Genomic DNA, 26,244 nt, shown 5'->3' with positions numbered 1-26,244 from the left:
AGTCCAGGCACATCATGACAGAAGCAGAGGCCATCCCTGAGAGTGTAAAAGTCTGAGAAAGGTTCGTGCCGACTTCTCGACTTGTCACTTGCACCTCCTCCTTGACCAAGTTCCACTGCTTCATCCTGGAGATGAACAGGTGCATTGGAATTGGTCAGACCCATATCCCTGAACCAAGTTGTTTACTTCTTTTTGATTTGGGAAATGAAGAACTTTCTCTGGTACCTCGGGCAGGTAAGCCAAGTCCTCAGCATCCATCTTTTCCTCATCATCAAAATATTTGTCTTGGACTTCACCTGGAGCAGGTGGCACTGTCACAGTATATTTGGAGCAGTTGATGATGGGAGATCTGGGTAATTCATAGCAGCAGCATTCTTTCCTTTCCTCCGCTTGCTAACATTCACCATGAAAAAAAAAAAAAATTATGGAGTGGTCTGTTGGCTCTAGCCAGACCCGTGGGTTGAAGAATTTCAGGGACCTTTTCTCACCTCACAGTCACTCTTCCAAGCGTCTTCTTACAGTGCTCACAGCAGTAGTGAGGAGGCCAGGGCTTGTCCTGGTCCCCAGCTGGGATCCTAAAGTACTCCTGGTAGGCTTCACAAACTTAACTAACGTTTCCAAGGAGAATGTTTTGCCTCTCTTCTTTATTTATTCGCCGTATATATAACATGAGTCGGGGGTGGGGGTGCCGGCAGCCCCTGAAAGCCATCTGAAAATATAGAAATATATGTAATCAGAACATATTGATCATATAGATCTGAAAATATAAATTATAAACATATTCAATGAACCTACATATAAAGTAAGTAGGGTAATTCAGGCTATAGTCATCAAATTTTGAAGAAAAAAGTTTTTAGCACCAAATTGGACGAATTGCACTCGAAAGTATGGCATAATTGTTTTTACTGTAATTAAAAAAAAAACTAAGTTGAATGCTAGTGGCTAGCCTAGAATTTTTACAAATCCCAGCTTATATATGTTTAATAGCACTTTTTAATTTATTTGGGACCTAAGTAACATAAAAGTTATTACAAGCCAGGATTTTTTTTTAACATGGTGGTATAAACTAATGCAGAACTGTTACGTAGAAGTCGTGTTGGATAATAGTATGGCAAATGTGACAGTTGGTTTAGTTTTTCTATATATTTCCAACATAAAATTTTCAAACAATTTGTATTAATTACATTTCTACACAAATGTAACCACACCGAAACACCAGCGTAAGCTCCTAGGTCAGTATACTTTCTGTTTCTGATCTCTGATCCCCATTCTCCTGCCCGACTTAGGAAAAGACTCATTGAGTAACCCATATCTATATGTTCTTCTATTCTTAACTGGCTGTGTACATTCTATTTTGTCACCAATGTCTTGATCATAATATGAACTATGATATTTTATTTCTGATCAGTTTATCTGACTTTTGGTATAATTTAAACTTAATTCTATTTTAAATCCTGATTCTGGTATTCTGAGTTCTGCGTCTTCCGAAGTAGTTTTTCATCAACGGCTTATCCTCCTCGTGAGTGATTAGTTTAACCTGCCACCAGTCCTGATAATACTCGCTTTTTCACACATCTGTGATCCGTATTTCTGAGTGCGTGGCTAATCTATTTTTCCTGCACTAGCATACAATGCAGGTGTGTGTTCACATGTGTATGGGTGAGGAAGGGGCCCCTAGGAATCTACCTGGAAGCCAATGGGGCTACAGAAAAATCGAACTGAAAACAAGTGAGCACCAACAAGCGTCGTTGTTTACGTTGTCGATCGGTAGAACGATATACTTTGGGATTTTCCTTTGTGTTATAGAAAACAATGAATATAATATTCAGAGAGCTGAAACTAGAAGGAAATTGTGGGACATCCTCCCAGAATGCAAGGATTTATTCGAGGTTATTGAGGCTTGTGTGAAGGTCCAAGTTTTTAAAACTTGGCTTAGTGGTAAAAATGAAAAAGAAGTATAATTGATCTTAAACAAGAATTAGACATTTATTGTGAGGCAGGAGAAAGCAGATTAGAAAAAATGAACTCATTGGTCAAGCAGGAGGATTAGACCAAGTCAGATGGAAAGGATATCAAATAAATTGTCGAGATGCAGAGATGGTAGATAAAATTCATGGGAAGGAAAAAGCTGAATTAAGAGAGATCATTGGACAGCAAATGAAAGACAAAGAGAAAACAGGAGTGGTGAATGTAAAATGTATATATATATATATATTTATATATATATATATATATATATATATATATAATTATATATATATATATATATATATATATATATATATATATATATATATATACATATACACATATATATATATATACCTACACACACATACACCATTTTACAGGTCTGAGGCACAGAGAAAGAATCCCTAAACCTGAAGTAGAAGGGGAGTTCTATGAAGATGCATTTCCTCACGCTGAAACATTTTATTTTCCAGTAAAGGTAGGGTTACACAAGTCAACGGAATGCTTGAAGCCCAACTTTTGCATTCGTCCATCCTTGAACAAGTGGGAGTCCAACCTTACCGTTTAGAGATGTTTCCACCAATCACGTAAAAGGAGCTACCCTCTGTCCAGAATGAGGAATTCTCATTGGCAGAGCTTATGCTATGCCCGTTTCCCAAACATGTTACTCCAAATAACATTGAACGAGTCGCGATCTCTCTAAAAATGCATATTTGGCGGTGTTCACATCTGTCTTATACAAACACACGCATGAATTACCAAGCACAAAGCAGAAGACGTTTGTCATCCACAGAGGAATGTAACTGAAGGGCTGACTCGGTGAGACAAAGATTATATTATCATTATTTCTTAGTATAATCCGGATGCTTCATATCCCAAAGCGCCACTTGTGGTCGTATCTTCTCTATTAGAGCATGGATAAGGTCAGCATTCCACTCCATTATGGCGAAAAGTTTAGATAACAGGCAAATGGGGAGAATTGTTGTGTGTAAAAAAAAAATCGAGCAATATTACCACAACGGTAGCCAAACATTGCTTTTTTTTTCTTTCTTTCTTTCAAGATAATTATATACTACTGAATTATTCATCTCTTATTACTAAGTTTTCTCTCTCGGATCTCTTCCAAGACATGTACTACAACGGTATTAGGTTGGGCATCCCTAGGGTTGGATTCCAGACCAAATCCTCCAACATTGAACGAAATCCGTCTGAGTCGTTGGAATCCAAACCTTCCGTTGACTAGTGTAAACATAGGTTTAGTCTCCACGAAGGAAATTGACGTTGTAAACAAGGGCGCGAACGGAAATGGAGTAAAAAGATGAAAGCGAAGAAAATATATATTTGAAACATTAGACATGAGGAAAGCTCCAGGGTTTTCAAAGTGTATAGAGTAACTTGCCTAGAATGTACATAACTTATGAGTTCACTAGAAGGAATTATGTACGACTGGGTAAGTATATGGAAACGTGCCCAAGCCTGATCCTCGTTTACACGGGGCAAGTTGAGAGGCAAGTCAAGTACCCAAGTTACTTGAACTGGAGAGGAATGCGAGCAAGTACATGGTCACACTGGCCACTTGTCTCTAACTTGACTTGTGTGAACTTGCTTTTATCTCCAGTTCAAGTAACCTGCACATTTGACTTGCCTCTCAACTTGCCCCGTGTAAATGAGGCTTTTAAGTGTAACCACGCTCGTCACACTTGTGTACAGCACCAAGTGATCGTTTTTTAATCTTTAACAATAATTTTAATACATGTGAAAGCCTTCTGGTCCATATAATTAATTATATCTTTTTTTCTATTTCAGAAGAAGGCGAACCTGTTACTGTGTATTATCTGAGTGTGTGGAAAGTGTAGACATGATTTGCTGATTGCAGTGGAAGAATCTGTGCCCACAGATTAAGACTTATTACTTGAGAAAAAATATCGCAATTGTTACAATTAATAGTACCATTGGAAACATATTTATATATTTTCCCAACTGAGAATATGTATTATAACTGAAATAATTTTGATTAGAACGTATCACTGCTGGAAAGTGAAATTATAGAACACTTTAACAAAAATCACTTAGAAGGGACGATGAGTTTTGTAGATATATATACGTAGACATGGCGTGTTGGTTAGAGGCTGGCCCGTTCATCATACGCCCATGTTAAAGACAAATTATTCCGCCCCTTCTTCAAAAGTATCTCAGTCGTTTTTCATTTGTTTCTCCTCATATCCGCCATCTTTGTTCAGTATTTCTCTGTCTGCCTCTCTTTCCTACTTTTTACAATTGCCTTCCTACCTCCCGTCCTGAATCAGCCACTCGTTATATCCAGTTCATTCGTCCTCATCTTTGTCACAAAAGAGAACAAGAAAGTAAAAGAAAATAAGCTGGCGCAAAAGAACGAAAAATGAAGAAAAAACAGAAAACACAATTTCTATGTGAAGCAAAATATTGAACAAAGGAGTAACGGAAAAGTGTTAGGCACATTAAGGAGTTATTAAAACTGCCCAGTTTTTTGTGGCTATTTTCGTAAAAGAAATGAGAACGGACTAATTAGTTTGTGTGCAATAGTAAAAGATGACCTGTGTGGAGAGAGAAAGAGAAAGATGCCAGAAATGCATAGAATGAGAAATATAAATTGAACAATTTGAGTACGATACGAGATGGAGACGAAATAACAGAATACGGAATCTAACAATGACCTGAGAAGATCGAGGAACGAAAGCACAATAGTGAAAGGAGAGGAAACGAGTAAGAGGGGGAGAGAGAAAAGGGTAACAAACCTTTTCCTCCAGCCAGCAGGAGCAGGATTTGTACCAGGGTGAAAAGTACCGAGCGAGAACAATATAACGCGAGAACCTGAGTCGAAGGAAAAGAAAAGAAAAACAGAAGCAATAACAACGAAAGCGACCAAGAAAAAAAAAAGAACGAAAGAAAGAAGAAAGGAAACCAAGAGAAGACTCGAAACTAGGTGGTACACTGAGAGAAAGGAGAGGATAAGTGGTAGAAGAGGAGGAATTCAGCGAGGAAGGAGGAAGAAGAGAAGGAGGTGGGAAGGAGGAGGCCTGCAATGTTCCCATACTCCAGCTGCATGTGCTTTAAGCCGGAGCGAGCTCGCCGACAGCTATGGGTGTCTCTTCCACAACACCCGCAGGTAAGTACAAGAGTGATTGAGATAATTCATGGATAAGTTCATTATATATATATATATATATATATATATATATATATATATATATAAATATATATATGTGAGAGAAATGGGTGGGGAAGAAGACCAAGTTGGTCGAAACGTTAGGGCAATAAACTCTTCCCAACACATCTTCGTTTGCCCTTCCCCACCCATTTCTCTCTCATTTGTCTGAAATAATTTTTAAATATGTGTATATATATATACACACATATATATATATATATATATATATATATATATGTGTGTGTGTGTGTGTATATATATATATATATAAGAAGAAGAAACACTGGTAACTTGTATTCAGTTATGCAGAAGAGACCACTGGGAAAGGAAAACTAAACGGAGCAGAGCGTTTTCGTATATCACATCTTCAGTACAAAGTATGTAAAATGCAACGCACATGTACTTTGCACTGGATGTAATATACGAAATCGCTCTGGTTTGTTTAGTTTTTACCAGTGGTCACTCTTGTATGCGCGCGCGCGCACACACATACACACACACAAACACACACACACACACACACACACACATATATATATATATATATATATTATATGGGAGCAGGTTACCTTGCATGCATTCTAATAGTTGATGTTCTTTTTTGTATTTCCAAGGTTTCTAACAAGGATCCAGCCATTCGGGGGATTAGCAAAGACAAGTTCACAAAAAATATCCATTTTAATAATCAACGTTTCGTCTACAGAAAAGCATCTTCAGGAATATGTGGAATACACAAAAGTACGAACATACAAGTATGAACACAAAAATTTAAGAGGTTACAATGATATCACATAACTAGAGAACAGTACTTACAAAATGACACTCGAGTGCATTCTTGCATTGGCTTGTATAGTGGAGAGGGATCTCGCACTTCCTCCACCGCCCAAACCCCCACAGGTAACCGATAGGACCAGGTACCCTCCTCTATATAAGCCAATGGACGAATCCACTCGAGTGCCATTTCTTTATTTTATAAGTACAATTCTAGGAAGCTCGCTGGCTGAGCGGGTTAGAGCGTCGTTACTTGCGGCGAAGGTCGAGGGGATGGCGGTTCGAATCCTGCCACCAGCGAAGTTGATCCAAGGGCATGGTTCTTTAAATTCCACGCTACAAAGCCCTCTGAGGGGCACCGTCCTAGCCTTCCGATAAGGGAGAGTTTGTGACGTTAAACCATATCATCATCATCAATTCCCCAGTTATGTGATATCAGTGTGACCTAAATTTTTGTGTTCATACTTGTATGTTTGTACTTTTGTTTATTCCAGATTTTTTCCTGAAGATGTCTATGTAGACGAAACATTGATTATTAAAATGGATTTTTTTTTTTTTTTTTTTTTTTTTTTTTTTGTGAACTTGTCTTTGCTCTCCCCCCGAATGGCCAGATCCTTGTTTGAAACCATAAAAATACAAAGAAAAAGATTATCGAATGTCAAAATGTGTGTGTATGTAATATATATATATATATATATATATATATATATATATATATATATATATATATATATATATATATATATATATATATGGGGGTTATCACAATTCATTTTGAATCCCCTCGCTATGATAACATACTTTAAACATTTTGTTCTTGCTAATTCTAAGCGATTTTATTCAGATGAGGGCAAAACCCATATTGAAGGGTTTAAACACTATAGGCTACCTTTGACACCAGAAGTTTAATACAAAACCCAAACAACTCTACCCCTTTTTTCTAGTGAAGGAGTTTTACCCTGATGAATTCTGCACATGTCGCACACACTTTTCTGTTGACATTTTCAAGAAGGAACGGACACTTGACGGGTTTGCCACAGCTTTGATCAAATACATCTGCTGTTTCCAGATTTCGATAACACATTAGGCCTTTCCACTATTGGCAAGTACAGCTTTCTCTCTCTCTCTCTCCCGCCCTCTCTCTCTCTCTCTCTCTCCTCTCTCTCTCTCTCTCTCTCTCTCTCTCTCTCTCTCTCTCTCTCTCTCTCTCTCTCTCTCTCTCTCTGTGCGTGTCATCCAATGTGGAATATTTTTGACATGAGTTTACATAATTCAGTTCGATTTCGGTTTAAACATGTGCAAATTACAATTTCACGTGGCGAAATTTGGGTGGCAAGATGCTTCAGAACTAAAGATTAGTGCGAAGAAAAAACAGTACGATGTTAGGTGTCGTCAGGGAAAGCACAAAAATAAAAAGATAAAGGAATACAAAGGACAGGAGACTTTTTGGTTCATAACTAGGTCGGATGCGAAAGAAATAATGATAGATAATAAAAAATAATAATAGATCAACAAATAAATGATATTTTATAATAATAAATGATAGCAGAAATAATAATATATAATAAATCAAATAAATTGCAGACATTATAGCATATTGTTTAGGTGTTTATCTAAATAAATATTAAAACTTCGAACTGCACTACGTTGCACTGCCTCTACAGAAAGTTTATTCCATTCATTTACTACACGGTTGGCGAAATTGTTTGTACCCACTTCCAAATTAAGTCTATTTCCTGACAATTTGAAAACATTATTTCTTGTCTGATTCGCATTCAGTGTGAAAATTTCGTCACTTTTGATCTTGTCAATTCCCTTTAGAATCTTAAAGGCCTGTATGAAATCACCAGAGTCTACACTTTTAGAAGGAAAATAGATTCATATGTTTTGGTCGATTTTCTTATGAGTTATGTCTGATATTTGAGGTCAGTTTTGTGGCTCGTAATTGTACTTTTTCCAATCTTTTAATGTCTTTAATGAGATTCGGTGATCACACGGAAACAGCATATTCTAAATATGGACGAACTAACGATTTATGTATCTTGTTAATGACAGATAGAGTTTTAAAATCAAAAGATCGTGCAATCAATCCTAGAATCTTATTTGCTTTCTCTGAGGTGGAAATACTCTGCTTAGATGATTTGAGATCATTACTGAAAATTACGCCGAGATCCTTTTCACTATCCACTTTGGTTAACGAATTTCCAAATAACTTGTAATCGTTTTTGTTATTTTTACGTATATGTATAATTATACATTTACTTGAGTTAAATTTCATTAGCTATTTTTCAGACCATTGCTGCAGTTTATCTAAATCTTCTTGAATATCTAATTGGTGTAAGTGAGTATTTTCATTCCGCACAGTTTTTTGCCATCAGCAAATTTGGAGACAATAGATTTCAGTCCGTGGTCTATATATATATATATATATATATATATATATATATATATATATATATATATATATATATATATATATATATATATATATATATATATATGTATATATACTATGAATAGAGGTGGCCCAAGAACGGAACCCTGAGCAACTCCACTAGTAACATTTTTCATCTAGAATTTTTACTATTGAGAACAATTCTCTCTTTACGGTCGTTTAACAATTACTAATCCAGTGTAATAGGCCACCAATTATTCCGCGTGAAGCTAATTTAGCAAGTAGTCTTTCGTGCGGGACAGTATCAAAAGCCTTTTCAAAGTCCAGATATATTAAATCTATATTGTTTATTTTGTTATAATTTGAGATGACTGTTGTAGAATTAGAGTAAGTCACGCAAGTACGTTTTCGTCTGAATCCATGCTGGCTATTATTATGATTGAGGGTAAGTTTATATGCCTGTAGTTCATTTGCTTTTTTCCACCCTGTTTGAATATATCCGGATTTGATTTTTTTTTTTTTTTTTTTTTTTTTTTTTTTTTTTTTTTTTATTCGTATAATTTGTAATGGAACAACAATCTCGTTTCTAATTTCCTTCAAGATTCTTAGATGCCAACCGTCAGGTCCTGGTAATTTATTAACTTGAATTTTTATACACCTTTTAATTTTTCCTTTTATTATATTTACCCTAGTGAGTAACTTCTCCCTAGACTTATTACAGGCTTCAGTTAGGACTTCACTTTAAGGTGTTTCGTTTGAGAATACTGATCCAAAATAGTTGTTTAAAATATCACACATTCCTTCATTCGAATATTCAAGTTCACTGTTAGCTGATATTAGTGGGCCAATGTAATTCCTAATAACCGTTTTATCTCAACTGTAACTATAGAATTCTTTGGATTCTCTTTGGATTTATTAGTGATATTAATTTTGTATTGTCGCTTTCTTTTTTTGATCGTCTTTTATAAATCCTTCTGTATTATCATATCAGTTTAATAGTCGTTAGGTGTACCAGAACACTTGTATTTCTTATAAGCCTGTCTCTTTTTAGGTGAATACGTAAATAAATAAATTAATAAATAGATTAATAAATAAATAAAAACATTGGTCTTAGTTATCGAGACAGTTTAACCTAAAATTGATGATGATATGGTTTAACGTCACAAACTCCTCCCATCAGAAGGCTAGGACGATGCCCCTTTCAGAAGCCTTTATAGCGTGGAATTTAATGAACTATGCCCTTGGTTCAACTTCGCCGATGGCAGGATTCGAACCGCCATCGAAGTTTAACCTAAAAGTAAATAGAAAAAAAAGTTAACTTAGCCAGTAGATCAGCAAATGGCTCAACGTTCCCGTTGAGACAGTCGTTATTTCAAAGTTATAAAAAATCAAATAAACATCCACAAATTATATAATACATGACTTCGTTTATTCATGTTTGAGTCTGGCCTCTCTATGGACCAGACAGTCTCCTGTCGGTAAACCATTTTCGCTGTAAACAACTATAAATGCATACGCTATGTTAGATTTGATTAATTACAATACGCGCTCATGGCAGCGAGGCTTACATGAATTAATGCTGAATTATTTCTTGATTTGTCTCGACTCGTATTTATGATATGATCATCTGTGACATGGAATTATATTTATATATATATATATATATATATATATATATATATATATATATATGTATATATTTCTTAACAGGTTTGTTCTACCTTTTTCTATATATTGCTCGTCACTCGTCTATTATTTCCTTGTAGGCTTGATCAGACAGGGGTTCCTATAAGCTGATTGGAATCAAATGGCATTAGCCAAAACAAAACCCTCTAGGTATTTATAGTCCTTGCGCTCCAAGGAGTCCGTTCAGGGTGGGATAGAAGCGGGAATTCCCCCGAGTGCGACGATGCCAATTTGACCACAAATTAAGGGATCGTCATTGTCACCTGTCACCCAGTGACCCCTCGGAGTGGCAACAAGGGAGAAAAGAGCTACTACGTGACTTAGAATTTATTCAAATCGTTGTTATAATCCTAAAATTTTTATAGTTATTGTCTCTAAAGATTCATTTACTATATGCAGAATATAAAGAAATCATATAGCACATAGATGGGATTAAAGGAGAGAGAGGCATGTACTAAAGGTGATTTGGCAGAATGGCTCACAGTATATGTCACACCCTGAACGCACTTCTTGCAGCGAAAGAACTATAGTTGTTTGAATAATCTTAGCATGGGTGACCTTTGTTGCATTAAAATGCAGCTTGCTGGCTTTGACCTTTATCTTGAAGTAAAGTATTCAGATGACATTGACCATAAAATAGAATGAAATGATTATTGTGTATAAACAGAAACACTTTAACAACGGTAATAGCACAAAAGTAGTACTAATGTGTATATTTGGCTGTGGTAAAGTGGTAAAGTGGAAACTTCACGCCATCATTTGTTGTACTAGAATAATATAATTATCGAGATGATAACATCACAGGGGTGATAGACACTAATACAGTCCTGGGAGAAATTAGTAGCGTTGAGAACTTTCTGAAGATGTTGGCAAATAGAAGAAGAGATTAAGATGTCTTCAGCATGGCACTGTCATTCTGTGTTCCTGGTAATGATGATCTAAAGTAGTGGAAAAGGAACTGGGAAATCGAATACTGAAAGAACAAAGTGATTACTAAGAGAGAGAGAGGAGTAGGGAAATATGTCTTACCAGTAATGCCATAGTCTGTTCCAGCCAGTGATGATGTCAAATGATGGAGTGATAAAAAAAAAAAAGAAATATTAAGAATCAAAAGGAAAAAAGTCACTCAAGCGCTGACATATTCTCTTCCTGGCAATGATTATATCAAGTGGTGAAGAGGAAAACGGAATGTTGAAGAAAAAAAACATGCCATTAAGGAGAGAGAGAAAGAGGGAGGGAGAGAGAGAGGAAAGAAAAGATGTCTCACCGGCTCCATGGTGCATTTGGAAGTGGGTAAAAGAGGCGTTGTGCATTGCCGGGCTGTACATTATAATGAAGAACACAAAAGGTGCAGAGGAGAGTGAAAGGAAGATATGGACGTGCTGCCACATGAGAGTGGGGGTGGGGAGGGAGAGGTGTTAGTGTGGGAAGGGTGATGCTGTGAAATGCATGGTGAGAATGGTTGTAACAGTAATTAACGGGGAGGGGGTCAGTGGGTGATAATGGGGTTGCAAGGAATATTGGAAAGAAGCAGGGGTGGAAGAGGAGGAAAAGGAGATAGTGTAGAGAAGGAAAAGGAAGCAATAGGAGTTAATGACAGAAAGACATGGAAAAGAGTAACAAAAGACGGACGAGGAAAGAGACGATGGGATAAACGTAAGAACTGGTGAGAGAAGATGGAAGAGACGAGGAGGACGAAGGTACTAGAAGAAGTTGCGTGGAATGAAGGAGAAATGGTGTACTGTAGCTGAAAATGCGACGAAAAGGAGTTAGGCGGTGCTGAAGAAGTCGGCCAGTGAAAATTACTTGATTAGCGGATGGCTCTCCTGGATGAGGGCGGGGGCAGGGTGCAAGAGTAGGAAGGGTGCTCAAGAAAAGGAAAGGATTTGGAAGAAGGAATGGGAAAAATATGGAACAAAGGACAATATAGTGATTGGAGACTGACAGTGAAAAGTATGATAATGGTTTCCAATTATCGCCACAACACATTTCACTACTATTGATGACTTGTACGTTTGTTATGGTTGTCACCAGGCGAGTTCATTCAACTGACGGAAACTGCCCAGTGAGATAGGTAATTACATTGAATGGTGATTAGTAGTCTGTACTCTGTCGCCGATAACCAGTGCATCCATCCGTAAAGGTGATAGCTAAGAGGGTTATTACATTGGGCTATTTTTCCTTCCACATCCCACCTCCATTTGAATAACTAGAATATGACTTCCCTTACAGAAATGTAGACTTCTCAAAGAATATTTTAACAGTATGTCTAAATTTGTATATATATATATATATATATATATATATATATATTTATATATATATATATGCTGTATATATATATATATATATATATATATTTATATATATTTTTTTTTTTTTTTTTTTTTTTTTCGTGGTTTGCGGGGCTCGTACCCGCTCAGACCTCAACGTTGCAGTTGGTCCCGAACTGTTCATACATAAACACAGGAGAGACAGTGTCCACGCTACAGCCACATCACTGACGATACCCGTAGGAAGCTGATGCATCACACAGTGATGTCACCAAATCACCTCAGATCCGAGATGTGCTGCGGTCAGGGGCCATTACTTAGAGTGGATGAAGCCCTTTCTAACCTCTTGTACGCCTCTGTCAAGTTTCGAACAGCTGTCGAAGCCCCCGCGCGGTCACCAGACGCGCGCTCTATCAACCAAGCCACGGCGGGCCCCTCTTTGCTGTTTACGACGGAAAGATAATTTGATATTTGGAGATTTGAAAAATAAGATATTGTAACCGAAGTCGTTTTTACTCAAACGTACTCTGAACTGTCGGCGCTGGTGAAACCTGTGATAGCCCAGTGTGATAACCCTGCAGGGTAGCAGAAATGAGGGACAAATTAAAAGTGACCAGGATTCTTTAGATGGAGATTTGTCTCCAGTCATAACTAATCGCTCTTTGTCTCAAAACCGTAGGGATGCCACTAAAAGCCCCCTTCGGATATGAACACCATAAAACTCAAGCAGTCAATACATCCTACACGGGGCAATGATGCGAGAGAACAAGCGAGGAAGACCAAGGATGGCTTGTGGACGTGGGGAATAAGAAAACTGAACAACAAGCGTCCTCCCTCTCTCTCTCTCCTCACTGCTTGAAAAACACGTTCGATCGAGGCAGGTAGGTGGGTGGGTGGGTCGGTGGGTGAGTGCCTGGGTGGTTGAATGGTTCTAATACCGTGGGTGGGTGCTATTTGTCAACCCTTCGCACTGTGGTTGTTTTTAATGTGTGGCTCAGTGTGCTTTCCCATCAAGACGTTGTATATGACTTTCTGCTTTAGGTAATTGATGGTTTGCCGTTACTAGTGGTTTTTGCTGTATTATGGTAATCAGTATTCGTGAAGTATATGAAGATTTGTTGTTATGTATGCACTATTTCCGTGATACACAGGGTATATGTATATATAAGAAATTTGAAAGGTAAGAAGGTTGAGGCGAAAGAGACAGGGAGCGTCATGAATGGAAATGATCACCTCTGGGATTGAAGTCTGCAATCGTTTTTCTTGGAAACTGGATGAAGGTGGCGGCACACTAGGCATTTCTCGCTAGCATGCTACTTGATTTTGCTACTTCGTTTGAGTAGAAACGACTTCTGTTACGATCTTTTGTTTCTCAAATTTCCTAATGTCAAAGTACTTTTGCGTCATATAGTGAGAAACTGAACGACGAACTAAGATGGAAGTTAAAAATATACTAGTGTTAGACACATGGTTGAGATATTCTTACGGAAGTCTAGAATATTGTAACCGAAGTCGTTTCTACTCAAACATACATACATACATATACCAAGGCTTTTTCCCCCTTACAAGGGAGGTAGCCAAAAAGGGAAAGGCATAAATACACTCCCACCCATTTCATCCCTACATACACTCCACACCCCTCCCACCCTCCCTCTCATCTGAGCACCTCCTGGATGACGGGTCATCCCTGCACCCTACTCAAACGAAATAGCAAAAGCAAGTAGCATGCTAACCTAGTGTGGCACCATGTTAAGTGCCGCCTCGGGAACTCTCACTTGGTACCTCGGGTGACCAGTTGGATACGGTGGCGTCCAGAGGGGCTTTGGCATCCAACCATCCGGGAGGTATCATTTGGGCGAAAATAACTTAATGAATTTGCTTGATTTATATTTAAGTCGAATAAAATGCTTATGTTTCATGTGTGTTTACATATTCAAAATATCATCCTTTCTCATAATATTTGTCATTACTAGGACCTATACTTGGTTGGAGAAGTAACAGAAGAGGAGTTATGTTAGCAAGAGCACAGTGGGGAGATAGATGATGTAATAAAACGAAGATCTAGAATGGGATTGTGTGGGCACTGATTCAGCTGTTCCAGATCATTAAAGACAGAAAAGCTGAGGGTCAATTCACCAGATGGAGGTGAACATTAAGATTTCACACACTGAAGACTTAACAAAAAAAAGTTTCTCATATTTCTATATCGTCCCCGATAACCAGTCCTTATCCTTAAGGTTGATATCGTGCAGGTGATAGAAGTAAGATTTAAGGAGGGAAATTCAACGCAACAGAAAGGGGGGCGTTGAATGATCCCATTATGGATTTTTATGTCGTGTCATTCTGCCTCCCAGACAGAGTAGTTTATGCAGAAACATGTAGATACATAAGGATGTTTAACACGTGAATCTCAACATGGTGACGTGCATTATAGGTTTTCCCTTCAGCCGAAGAAAAGCCCGTCTATGCAAGCAACTGGAAACATATTTGAGTATCTTCAGGGTAAATGTTGCTCCTGTGAAATAATAAATGACTCATGTCTCGCTGTTATGATCAGGGTGACCCGTAGGTGTCACTGACTTAAGGAAGTGAAGATCCCAAAAGTATAAAAATAATATTAGTGACTATTCAATGGGAAATGAAACATCAACAAGAGCAGAGAAGGAAAGGGAGCAGGGACGGTTGGTCATGGACCGTTTTGTCTTCACTAAATTAAAGGAGAAACGATAAAACAAATCTGAGGATCTAATCCGCCCTAGATTAGAGTATGCAACTGTGATGTGGTCTCCACACAAAGTGTGAAAAGTATTAGGAGTAACTCCAGCAACTTTCGAAAGAATACAGAAAGCAGCAACCAAATCGATCACCAGCCTTGGAGACAAAACATACAAGAGATTAGACATATTTGACCTGCAGCCAAGCGAGAAAAGAGGGGGATGATATAATAGTAGTTAGATCAGTGAAAGGAGTCGGTGAAACTTTTAGATTTAAGAGTTACGAAGTCAAGGGTGAATTTACACACACACATACACACATATATATATATATATATTATATATATATATATATATATATATATATATACAAATATACATATATATACACACACATATATATATATATATACACACACATATATACATATGTATATATATATATGAAGGATACAAAGAAACAGTATCCCGTACAGATGTGCAGTCATGGAATAACTTAAAAGAGAAATAGTCTAGTCTAAATCCATAAATCCATTTAAAACGTGCCATGATGAAGTAACCATGGACTGTACAAAGTATATTGAAAATAGGTAAACACACACACACACACACACACACTTTTTTATAGTGCCTCCCCTTTGGAATCGATTATATATTCAAGACCCAAGGACTCTGGAAAGCACCATGTTCGGGCCGAGCAGACTTTAACGTGCCGTCTGAATCACAACTCAGCTTTAATCTATGCATTCACGCCCACTATACTGTGAGTTTTAGTAGTACAAGAATACAGTTAGACTTAGGTTGTTTGAACAGATTTAATGCTGATGGTTTGTGAACATAAATCATAAACAGGGGAATCTTTATGTGCTTTAATCTATGCATTAACGCCCACTATACTGTGGTTTTTAATAGTACAAGAATACAGTTGGACTTGCGTTGTTTGAACAGGTTTAATGCTGATGGTTTGTGAACATAAACAAGGGAACCTTTAGTTGCTTTAATATAATTCACGCACACTATACTGTGAGTTTTGATAGTAGGAGAATACAGTTGGACTTAGGTTGTTTGAACAAATTTAATCCTGATGGTTTATGAACCTAAACCATAAACAGGGGAGTATGTTATGTACTTCAGCCTATGCATTCACGCCCATACTGGGAGTTTTAGTAATACAACTATTGGACTCAGGCTGTTTGAACAGATTTAATCGTGATGCATTATGGATATAAATCATAAACAAGGGAATCTTTCGGTGTTGAAGGTTCTGTTAGCGAACATATCGGACTTGACAAATGTTAACTAGGATGAAGATGATATCGATAGAATAAATACTGGAGTTGTAGAGGCGGCTTAGAATAGTGTGCTCAGACGACTTTGATGTATCTTGGTGCAAAGCAATAATTTCGCTGGTTACTGTGAAGGGTTCGAAGGTGTTATGGGGTTATCATACTCGGCTATTTTTTCCTTCCACACCCTACCACCAACCTGCATTTGAATAATTAGAATATGATTTCGCTTACAGAAATCTAGACTTATCCAAAAACTTTTCAGCAGTATGTCTAACGTTCGTATAGGTTTACAATATCTTAGTTCATCATTTAACTTTGCTACATATGACGGAAAGGTGATTTTTGTATTTTGAGATTTGAAAAATAGAATATGGTAACCGGAGTTTTTACTCAAACGAACTCTGAAGTGTCGTTGCTGGTGAAACTCATGGAAACCCAGTGTGATAACCTCTTTAGGCTGTGGGAGTGGCGTAGCAAAGGTTACATTTTCGGAAGCGAATGCAAGCGAAGATAAAAAAAAAAAAAAAAATAGGAATGAGAGTCGTCCAGGCGGTACATGTGTAACTGGTCATTTCGGGTGGTAGTGACGGCAAAGCGTGCAGGGAGGCGAGGGGAGTAGTGAGAGGAAGCGGAAGGGAGGAGGAGGAGGAGGAGAATGCGCAGAGTGAGGGAGGAAAGGAAGGGACCTGGAGAGGGAGACCACCGAGAAGGTGCAAGTTGGGAGGAGAAAGTAAAAAGGAGAGAAAAAAAAGTTCCGAAGGGATGAAGGAAAGAGAGAAATGCAGTAAACAAGAGATCGGAGTGACTATGGCATGTGAGACATTGTATGCCTGATGGAAAGCGATGGTGAAAAGACCCGTGAGATGAAACTGTCTAGGACATAGGGAAACGATGAAGTAAAAAAAATCAGACTGTATACGAAGAAGAAGGGATGGATAATACATGGTACGGTTTCCACCGCACATTTGTTTGATTCGTGTGGAAATGTAATTCACCGTATAGAAGAAACGCCTGAGAAAATAAAAGGAATGATTAATGTCTTGGTGAATGTAAGGGAAGAGAGGAGCGGGAAAGTATCAGCGGCGAGAGGGAAGAGATGGATGAAAATGAGTGGAACCCGCCGAGGGTGCATCATTACCCCCCACCGATCGATGGAATGAACGTAGCGATGGCGGGCGAACCATTACCTACCTGTGTGACGTCATAACGCTGTCAGATGACGCGACGTGCCGTCAACGCGTGATGTAAAAAAAATGACATGAGCATTGGCACCGCCGATTTATCTATGTTGCCTTATGAGTTGACAGCCATGGGTGATATTTCCGTTATTCCATATACGGTTTTAAACGCGAAACACATGGAGTTGTCTTGTGAGTAACAACAACAAACATGGCAGACAGAATTGAAACGTTTGCGACTTCTGGCTAATGTTTATTAACTGCATAATCGATGAAACGTCGACAAACTAAGAGAGAGTAAAATGATACCTGGTGACAAATAGCTCTCCAGAAAGGAAGAAATTTATTAAAGATTTGTGCTTGGAAACTGGCAGCAAACGTTAAATTTGAGTATATGTCGACTAAATATTTCTGTCAGTGAAATGATCCAGGCATACATGTATCCAGTATTTTTTCAATTCCATGATGTTGTATAATTTAAAGAGGAATTCAATAGTTAATTTACGAATGAGCACAGATCAGTCTCACGATCATAACAAGGGAAAGAGAAGGTATATCAATAACGGTGAGCCTCCTAGGGTCGAGACGTGGAAAGAGGGAAGGAGAAAAACACCGTGCTTACAGATAAAGGTCGACGACTTTTCGCTGTTATGAAAACTGCTCTGTATTTATGAAGAGCCGGCAACTTTTTCCTAGAATTGAGAAACTTATCTTACGAAGTAAGATTGCAAAAAAAAAAAAAATGCTTAACAATTTTGGAAGAAAGGAGAGTCAATCAGAGATTTTATTAAATCATATAGAGTTTAGGAAACGTAGTTACTAAAATTTTCCATGTAAACATCAATAGTTACAGAGGAAATGAATAGAAGTTGAAAAGAAACAAAATGTAAGGAAGTTTTTCTTTTTTCAATGATTGATCGATTCTTAGAATTAACAAATTCTGTAGTAAACTCGACCACAGTAAACTAATCTATAGATAGATATGATATATTAAAATTAAACCTACAAAAATTGAATGTTAAAACTGAGACAAGGACAAAAGCACTAATAGGTGTAATCAATATCGCAAATTTATACTGCTAAGACTTCAAGTACAATTTTATCATATCAGGAAGTACATCTAAGATATCAATTTCATGTATCGTCCTCGCTGATTATTATCTCTACTTGCCCATGACGAATGTTGTTCTGAAGGCATCCCATTGAAATTTGTGAGTATTGGGTCAGTTGTTAATAATTTGTCAAATTGGCGCGTCGTGTTTTTGTTTGAACAGTTTGATAAATACAAGTTCCGGCGAGAAAATAAAATTGTTAGATAAATATATTAACGACACACATGAGGATATAGGATTTTTTGTTTAATGAAAATGCGCCCATGTAATCGATTTTACATAAAAATCATTGATTAATCATAATGTATTTTAGATCTAGTACGTTGATCAATACCATCTTAAATTTTTATTAGCACATAAACATGCATTGTAAATATAAAAAATACCCAGAACATTTGGAATGAAAAACATTAAGATATCTGACTATAAGAACAACAAAAACAAAAAACTAAAACAACACTTCATCAGTCCAGTACGATGACTTGGGCAGCCACTGGCAGCATTATAAATATATATAAAAGAAAACGTTTTGCTTCCAAGGGAGACTACTCTGTTTTAAAAATTCCGAAACTAATTTTGCTATTTCCTTCCTACTTTCATTTATATATATTTTTTATTTGTAATCGTTATCGTATTCAGTACCTAAAACCAATAAGAGGTGCTAAAATACTGACTTATGTAAAGGTCCTAACTCCTAGTAGAGCAAAAGTGTTTCAAATAGGCCTATTTTTTCTGGCATCAGAACTGGAAAAGGCAAGCTTATTTTACACTTGATAAATAGCTCAATGGTGTGAGTAGTTAATGCTCAAGGGCTGTGAGCGTGATACAGGGATGACCTATCACCCACGAGAAGCGAAATGAGAGGAAAGGGAGGTGGATGGGAGTGGAATGGGTGGGAGTTGGTACGTACATTTTGACTTGGCTACATCCCCTGTAAAGGGAAAAGTCCTTGGTATGTGTATATATATATATATATATATATATATATATATATATATATATATATATATATATGTGTGTGTGTGTGTGTGTGTGTGTGTGGATAAAGCTTATATAGTAATTACATAAATGGACTATCGATATGTGTAACAGACTTTACGGTAATTTTATATAAATTCTGTTAAAACGTCCAAGTTTTACATCAAAATGGATTAACCTTTTTTCTAGAGTGGTACAGATGTTTATTCGAATATTCTTCGTTTCTTTCCAAAACGGAGGACGATCAGGGTGGATGTCATCGATCATTAGTTGTCAGATTTATATATTTTACAGTATGTGTACTCTTAAAACGGATCCTTAAGTAATCAATAATTAATAAAAAAAAATATATATATATCTTACTTTTTTTCCTTAGTTTTAAAAATTTGCAAAGATACAAAGAGCCTACATGTTTTAAATGGCCTTATTGATGGTCTTATTTTAATAAATTGTCTGTGCGATTTCGTGAAGTAGCAAACATTATTTAGATTCAGCACATTAAGTTGAATACCCAAAGAGGTCTGGTATAAGTATGCAATCATTAGTATTTTTGCTGCTAGGTCAGTCCACATTCGTTCCACACAATCCACACAATCCACACCCGTTCACGTCCCAAATGTTTTTCCTAATCTTCATGTGCATGTGGTGGAAGTTTTGGAGGTAATTGTTGCCCATATGTGGACGAATAATCCTCACCAAAGAAGTTATCACACTGGGCTATTTTTCTTCCAACATCCTACCTCCAACATCCGTTTGAATAACTAGAATATGACTTCGCTTACAGAGATCTAGACTTTTCTAAGAACATTTCAACAGTATGTCTAACATTCGCATAGGTTTATAATCTCCTAGTTCATCATTCAGCTTTGCTATGTATGACGAAAAGATAATTTGATATTTGGAGATGCGTAAAAATAAAATATTGTAACCGAAGTCATTCTTACTCAAACGAACTTTAACTGTCGTTGTTGTTGAAGCCCGTAGAGGCCCAGTGTGATAACCCTTTATGGGAACGAAACATTTCCTGACAACTATGATTTACGATTGGTATTTGATTAAGTTTATCCTCTCTGCTGTTATATGTCATTGAAATGATTAAGGATCTCAACTAATTAAAAATGTACAAACATCCTCATACTTTAACTATGCTTTCCATGATTATTAAGGTCATGTAAATATTGCTAGAATATCATATAAAAACGTCTGCCCCTCAGGTGTTAAGTACGAAATATAGTTTTCATTACGCAAAATAAAGGTAATGATAATCACACCAACATAGAATCGGAGAAGATAATTACGTTATCGTTTTATGCCATTTACCATCCTAGTTAATTTCAATATCGTAAACAACAAATTGTACTTCCTCTCTAATACACACACACACACACACACACACACACACACATCAGAAATAAATGGACCAAACACTTGAAGAAAATGAAATAATAAACCCTAAACAATTTGGCTTTAGAAGTAGTAGATCGTGTACCACAAACCTAATTTGCTTTTACTCGAAATTAATTGAGATAATACAAGAAAGAGATGGCTGGGTAGATTGCGCGTTCTTGGATTTGCGGAAGACATTCGACAAAGTACCACAGAAAAAATTAATAAGAAAAATTGAAATAATAGGAGGAATTCAAGGTAAACTGTTGGAATGGATGAAGGATTTTTTAATTGGAAGAAAAATGAGAGTGGTACTTAGAGACAAAAATTCGAACTGGGAAGATGTGAAAAGTGGCGTCCCGCAAGGCTCTGTTTTGGCTCCTTTAATGTTTGCCATATACATAAATGATATGGATGAGGGAAATTGTTACATGAACTTCTTTGCTGACGATGCCTAATTACTCAAGGGAGTAAAAACGGAAGAAGATTGTAGATCGCTGCAAGAAGACCTAGACAAAATATGGGAATGGAGTCAGAAATGTGAGATGACTTTCAACATCAAGAAATGTAGCATAATGGAATTTGGAAAAAGCAAAAATAGAGTATCGGGTCAATACAAGGTTGGAAACAAAGAAGTTAAAAAAAGTCAATTCAGAAAGGGACCTGGGAGTAATCATCTCAAGCGACTTGACACCTGATAAACACGTCAATAAATTATTTGGAGAGACTTATAACTTATTAAGATCAATGAAAGTGGCCTTCGACTACATAGATGAGGAGATGGTTAAAAAAAATAGTGGTTACACTGATAGGACCTAAACTAGAATATGCCGCAACATTGTGGGCACCCAGAACAAAGAAGAACATAAGAAAATTAGAAAGAATCCAAAGAGCAGCGACAAAAATGGCACCTACACTGTCAAATCTGACATATGAACAAAGATTGGAGAAATTACATCTGTCAACACTGGAACAGAGAAGAGAAAGAGGTGATTTGTTGACCATTTACAGAATTATGAAAGGTATGGAAATCCTCAATAGAGATGACTTATTAAAATGGGACAGAAGAGAAACAAGAGGACACGAAAAGAAACTAAAGAAGGACACTTATAGAAGAGACCTGAAAAAGAATAGCTTCCCACATAGAGTGATTGATGTCTGGAACAAATTGAACGAAGAAACATTGAATGCCGAAACTATACACGATTTTAAGAATAAACTGGATGCGGAGAGATACGAAAACGGGCCACTACGAGCATAGCTCGCGTCCAGTAAAATACTAGGTAAATACACACATATATATGTATGTATATATATATATATACATATATATATACACTTGCATTGGTGTATATATATATATATATATATATGTGCGTGTGTGTGTATAATATATATATATATGTATGTGTACATACCATAAGAACTTTTTACCACTTGTAGGTAGGAGTGAGTGGCCTAGTCAAAACATTCATCCATCCCACACAATTTTTTTTTTCCGTCCCTTTCATCTTAGCTCCTTGTAGATGAAGTGCCATACTTGCCCACTGCACGCGCCAAAAGCAACCCAGCAAGACATAGGACATCCACAACCGAAGTTAGTTTGTCCGCAACTGCTTCTCCCCAGCCATCCACTCAATAAATTTCAGAGCAAATGACGAGAAATTTCTTCGGGCCGCGTCAATTTTTCATCCATTCACAACCATTTCTCACATCTATCTACTTACCCCATCCATCCATTCATCTCCTTCTCGATCTTCCCCTCAAGGTCATTCTATCCACTTCTGCTCTCCACGCCCTTTTTTTTTACTAGTCTTTCGTCTCTCCTTTCAGTATGCACAAACCATCCCAGTAATCTTTGACCAACACTATCTGCCAGCTCTTTTTCCACGCCCTCTCTCCGCCTCACCTCCTCATTTCTCAATCTACCCATCCTCGTAACCCCTACCATACTTCATAAACACTTCATCTCAAACACATTTAGGCTTCTCCTTTCCGTCTTTCTTAATTGTCTTGGCCCAGACTATGTTATGGGAAGAATCACCCCTTCGTACAGTCTTTGCCTTCATCCACAGATACCTATTTCTCAAGATTATTTTAATCTCCCCCTACATCCAAGATATTACTTGCTTGCTCCTTGTCATCAAGGGAAATAACTGTTCATAAGGTATTTGATGCAAGATACGGAGGCAGGTAAAAAGAAAAAGAAATATAATAGTGGTACTTATCATAACATCGATAAGAGGACGTGAGAGAAGACTATCAGGTGCCCGGTTATACGAGTATGAACCTGATACAGATGATTGTAGAACGGTTCGCGTACGAACTGTGACATAATCACCCACAAATCTTTGTTAAAAGATGAAGGTGCTTAAACCGGGTGACTCATACACTTGCATTGGTGCACGTTAGGTCAAAGATCCTGTAAAACACGTGAACACGTTATAACAGGCATACACATCGCTACCAACCAGCAACACTACAGGTTACTGCGACATATTTGTAAACGCACGTTCATAGGAGAGTAAGGACCCGTGTAGTGAGGTAGATATGTCAAAACAGAGGTGTAATAAGGCTGAGGTCAGGTTCGCAATCAGGGAAGAGAAGTGAAGTGGAAGTGAAGGAGTATGAGAATGAGGAGTGACGTAGCGTGATGGATGGGAGCAGGTAGGGCGCGCTTGAGGGGCAGAAGAGATGGCTGGCTGGCTGGCTGGCTGCCCTTTGGGCTGTTGGGTTAAAAAAAAATCCACTTCCACAGGAAGAACTGGAGGAGGCAAGTGACGAAAGAGAAATAATGGTGGAGAATACGGCCTGGGAAAAATGTATATGTATGTACTGTATATATAAACACACACACACACACACATATATATATGTGTGTGTGTGCGTGCGTGCGCTTGCGCGTGTATGTATGTGTATAGGCGAGGGGAGACTTGTTTGTGTCATAGACCGGGGTGAGAAGGGGAAGATTGTGTTCGGAAGTAAAGCAGAAAAATGAGCGATGAGGTAGGTGGAGGAAGTGAGGGGTTGGAGTGAGTGGGATGGGCCTATGGGGACTTCACCCACGGGTGGGTTGGCGGTGTGGCTTTAGGTTTGACGTTTTCGACTTTTATAAAGGTGGAGGAAAATGCAGACAGGTAACTATATGTGGTGGGGAGATGGTGAGAGGGAAAGAGAGGCTCGGGTATCATGAAGTGGGTGGAGAAGGCAGGGAGATTGCAGTCAGCTTGGACGGACCGGGGTGACTTTAGTGGATAGAGCGGAAACGTGCTTCTCATCTACCATCTTGGTATTTACTAAATGGAGCTGAATAGTGAATATTATATTTGAACTACACTCAAGTACAAGAAAAATAGGAGTCTTCATCATTCAACTAAAAGATCTTCCCATCTACCACCTACGTCTGGTTAGTAAAATATCACCAACACATAGAATAGGTTGTAGCTATGACGGATTGTTATTTACATTGAAATATTTTTTTATTCAGACTGTTGGAATTACAAGGAATTAAACTGAAATTATGGGCCATTGATAAAGATTATCTCGAACAATTCACTATGGTAAGTAGATGAATTTTAACCATATATTTCCTGTCTACTGCAAAATAGTGTCGAGAAGATTCGCAACGTTACCATATATTTCCTGGGTGAAGGTGGTATCACGCTGGTCTTCCACGGGCTTACCAGCGTCGACAGTTGAAAGTTCGTTTGAGTAAAAACGACTTCGGTAACAATATTTTATTTTTACACATCTCCAAATATCAAATTGTCATTCCGTCATATAGAGCAAAACTGAATGATGAACTAAGATATTGTAAACCTATATGAATGCTAGACATACTGTTGAAATGTTCTTAGAGAAATCTAGATTTTTGTAAGCGAGGTCATATTATGGTTATTCAAATGAAGGTTGGCGGTGGGATGTGGGAGAAAAAATAGCCTAGTGTGATGATAACCCCGAGACCCGAATCCATGGGTGTGGGCTATGGCGGTTTAGCACCCCCAAAATGCCGTTGACCCCCCAAGAAGTGACCCCCCCCCCAAAAAAAAAAAACGAAAATAGTCATGTCAATGATTATGCCTTAAAAACAATAGAACATACACACACACACACACACACACACACACACACACACACACACATATATATATATATATATATATATATGTATATGTATATATAGCAAGCTTACTTAACCTAACCTAAACCAACCTAATCTATCCAAGCCTAACGAAGACTGGACTAATCTAGTCTATCCTACCCTACCCTACCCTACCCTACCCTACCCTACCCTGTTCCTCCCATCTCCATGAGGCACCGTGAGAACACAGTAAGGGAACGCTTTTTCTCATTGTCATCGTAAACTACGCTATCCACTATTAAGGGTGTTCACTTGCCGAGTGGATTAGGCCGTCACCACCTGCGACGGAGGTCGAGGTGATGGCGGTTCGAACCCTTCGTAAAGGGAACCATCCTGACTCCTGATTCGCGTTAAACCCAGTCATCATTATCACAATGTGAAACAAAGCCATTCCATTGGGGAACTAAGGTAATTCAGATTATCTCCAAAGCGGGTAATTTGCCACGATTTCTTAAAAAGGAAGAGATGCCTTAGAATATGCAGACCTACTTAAGAGCACCAAATGATAGTTAGAAATGATACGGGTGTAATAGCAAAACAGCACAAAAAAACCAGCAACAGCAGATTATATTTGAACAAGTATTAATTAGTGATCTGCAAAGGAGGTGGAGGATGTGCATCATGCATAATTGGCCCGTGTTACCTCTCTTCAGTAGGATATCTACTTTCAGGGAAAATTATAGATCCTAGTTCCTCTTTCTACATACATATACCAAGGCTTTTTTCCCCTTACAAGGGAGGTAGCCAAGAAGGGAAAGGCATAAAATAATTTCCACACATTCCATCCCTGAATACACTCCACACCCCTCCAACCTCCCTCATATCTGAGCACCTCCTGGATGACGGGTCATCCCTGCACCTTGTCCACTGCCCTGGGTCAGAAGCAGTGTCGCAAGACACAGCACATCCACAGCAAGGACGCTTCATTAAATCGGCGACCCCCCCCCCTCTCCGTCCCCCCATTGCATAAAAGGAGAGGACGGGGAGAAATCCCTTCGAGCTGCGTCAAATTTTGCTCACACATACTACCTCACCCCCATCCCCCCCCACCCATTCCACCTCATGCAATCACATCATCCATATACAACCATTCTCCATTCACCCCTGTCTTCTGTTCTCTCCCGTCCTTCCTCAACAGACATTCCCCTCTTCCCCAAAGCCCC

At 38.0% G+C, this 26,244-nt stretch overlaps 1 protein-coding gene across 10 annotated transcripts in view; it reads left to right on the top strand.

Moving 5' to 3' along the window:
• Positions 1–26,244, top strand: part of LOC143024863 (uncharacterized) — a 201,958-nt gene that overhangs the window by 21,519 nt on the left and 154,195 nt on the right. For all 10 annotated transcript variants that reach the window (XR_012966318.1, XM_076184195.1, XM_076184188.1 and 7 more), the window contains exon 2: positions 3,778–5,116. Coding sequence is in view for 9 of the 10 variants with exons in the window: in XM_076184195.1 (XP_076040310.1) it covers positions 5,033–5,116 (84 nt within the window). In the remaining variant the exon portion in view is untranslated. The remainder of the gene's footprint in view (positions 1–3,777; positions 5,117–26,244) is intronic.

This window comes from Oratosquilla oratoria, chromosome 4, assembly GCF_046742065.1.
Source record: "Oratosquilla oratoria isolate Oo_2021 chromosome 4, ASM4674206v1, whole genome shotgun sequence".
In the NCBI taxonomy this organism is placed as follows: domain Eukaryota; kingdom Metazoa; phylum Arthropoda; class Malacostraca; order Stomatopoda; family Squillidae; genus Oratosquilla; species Oratosquilla oratoria.
The sequence above is the reverse complement of the archived record's forward strand: the minus strand, read 5'-3'. Positions and strand labels throughout refer to the sequence as shown.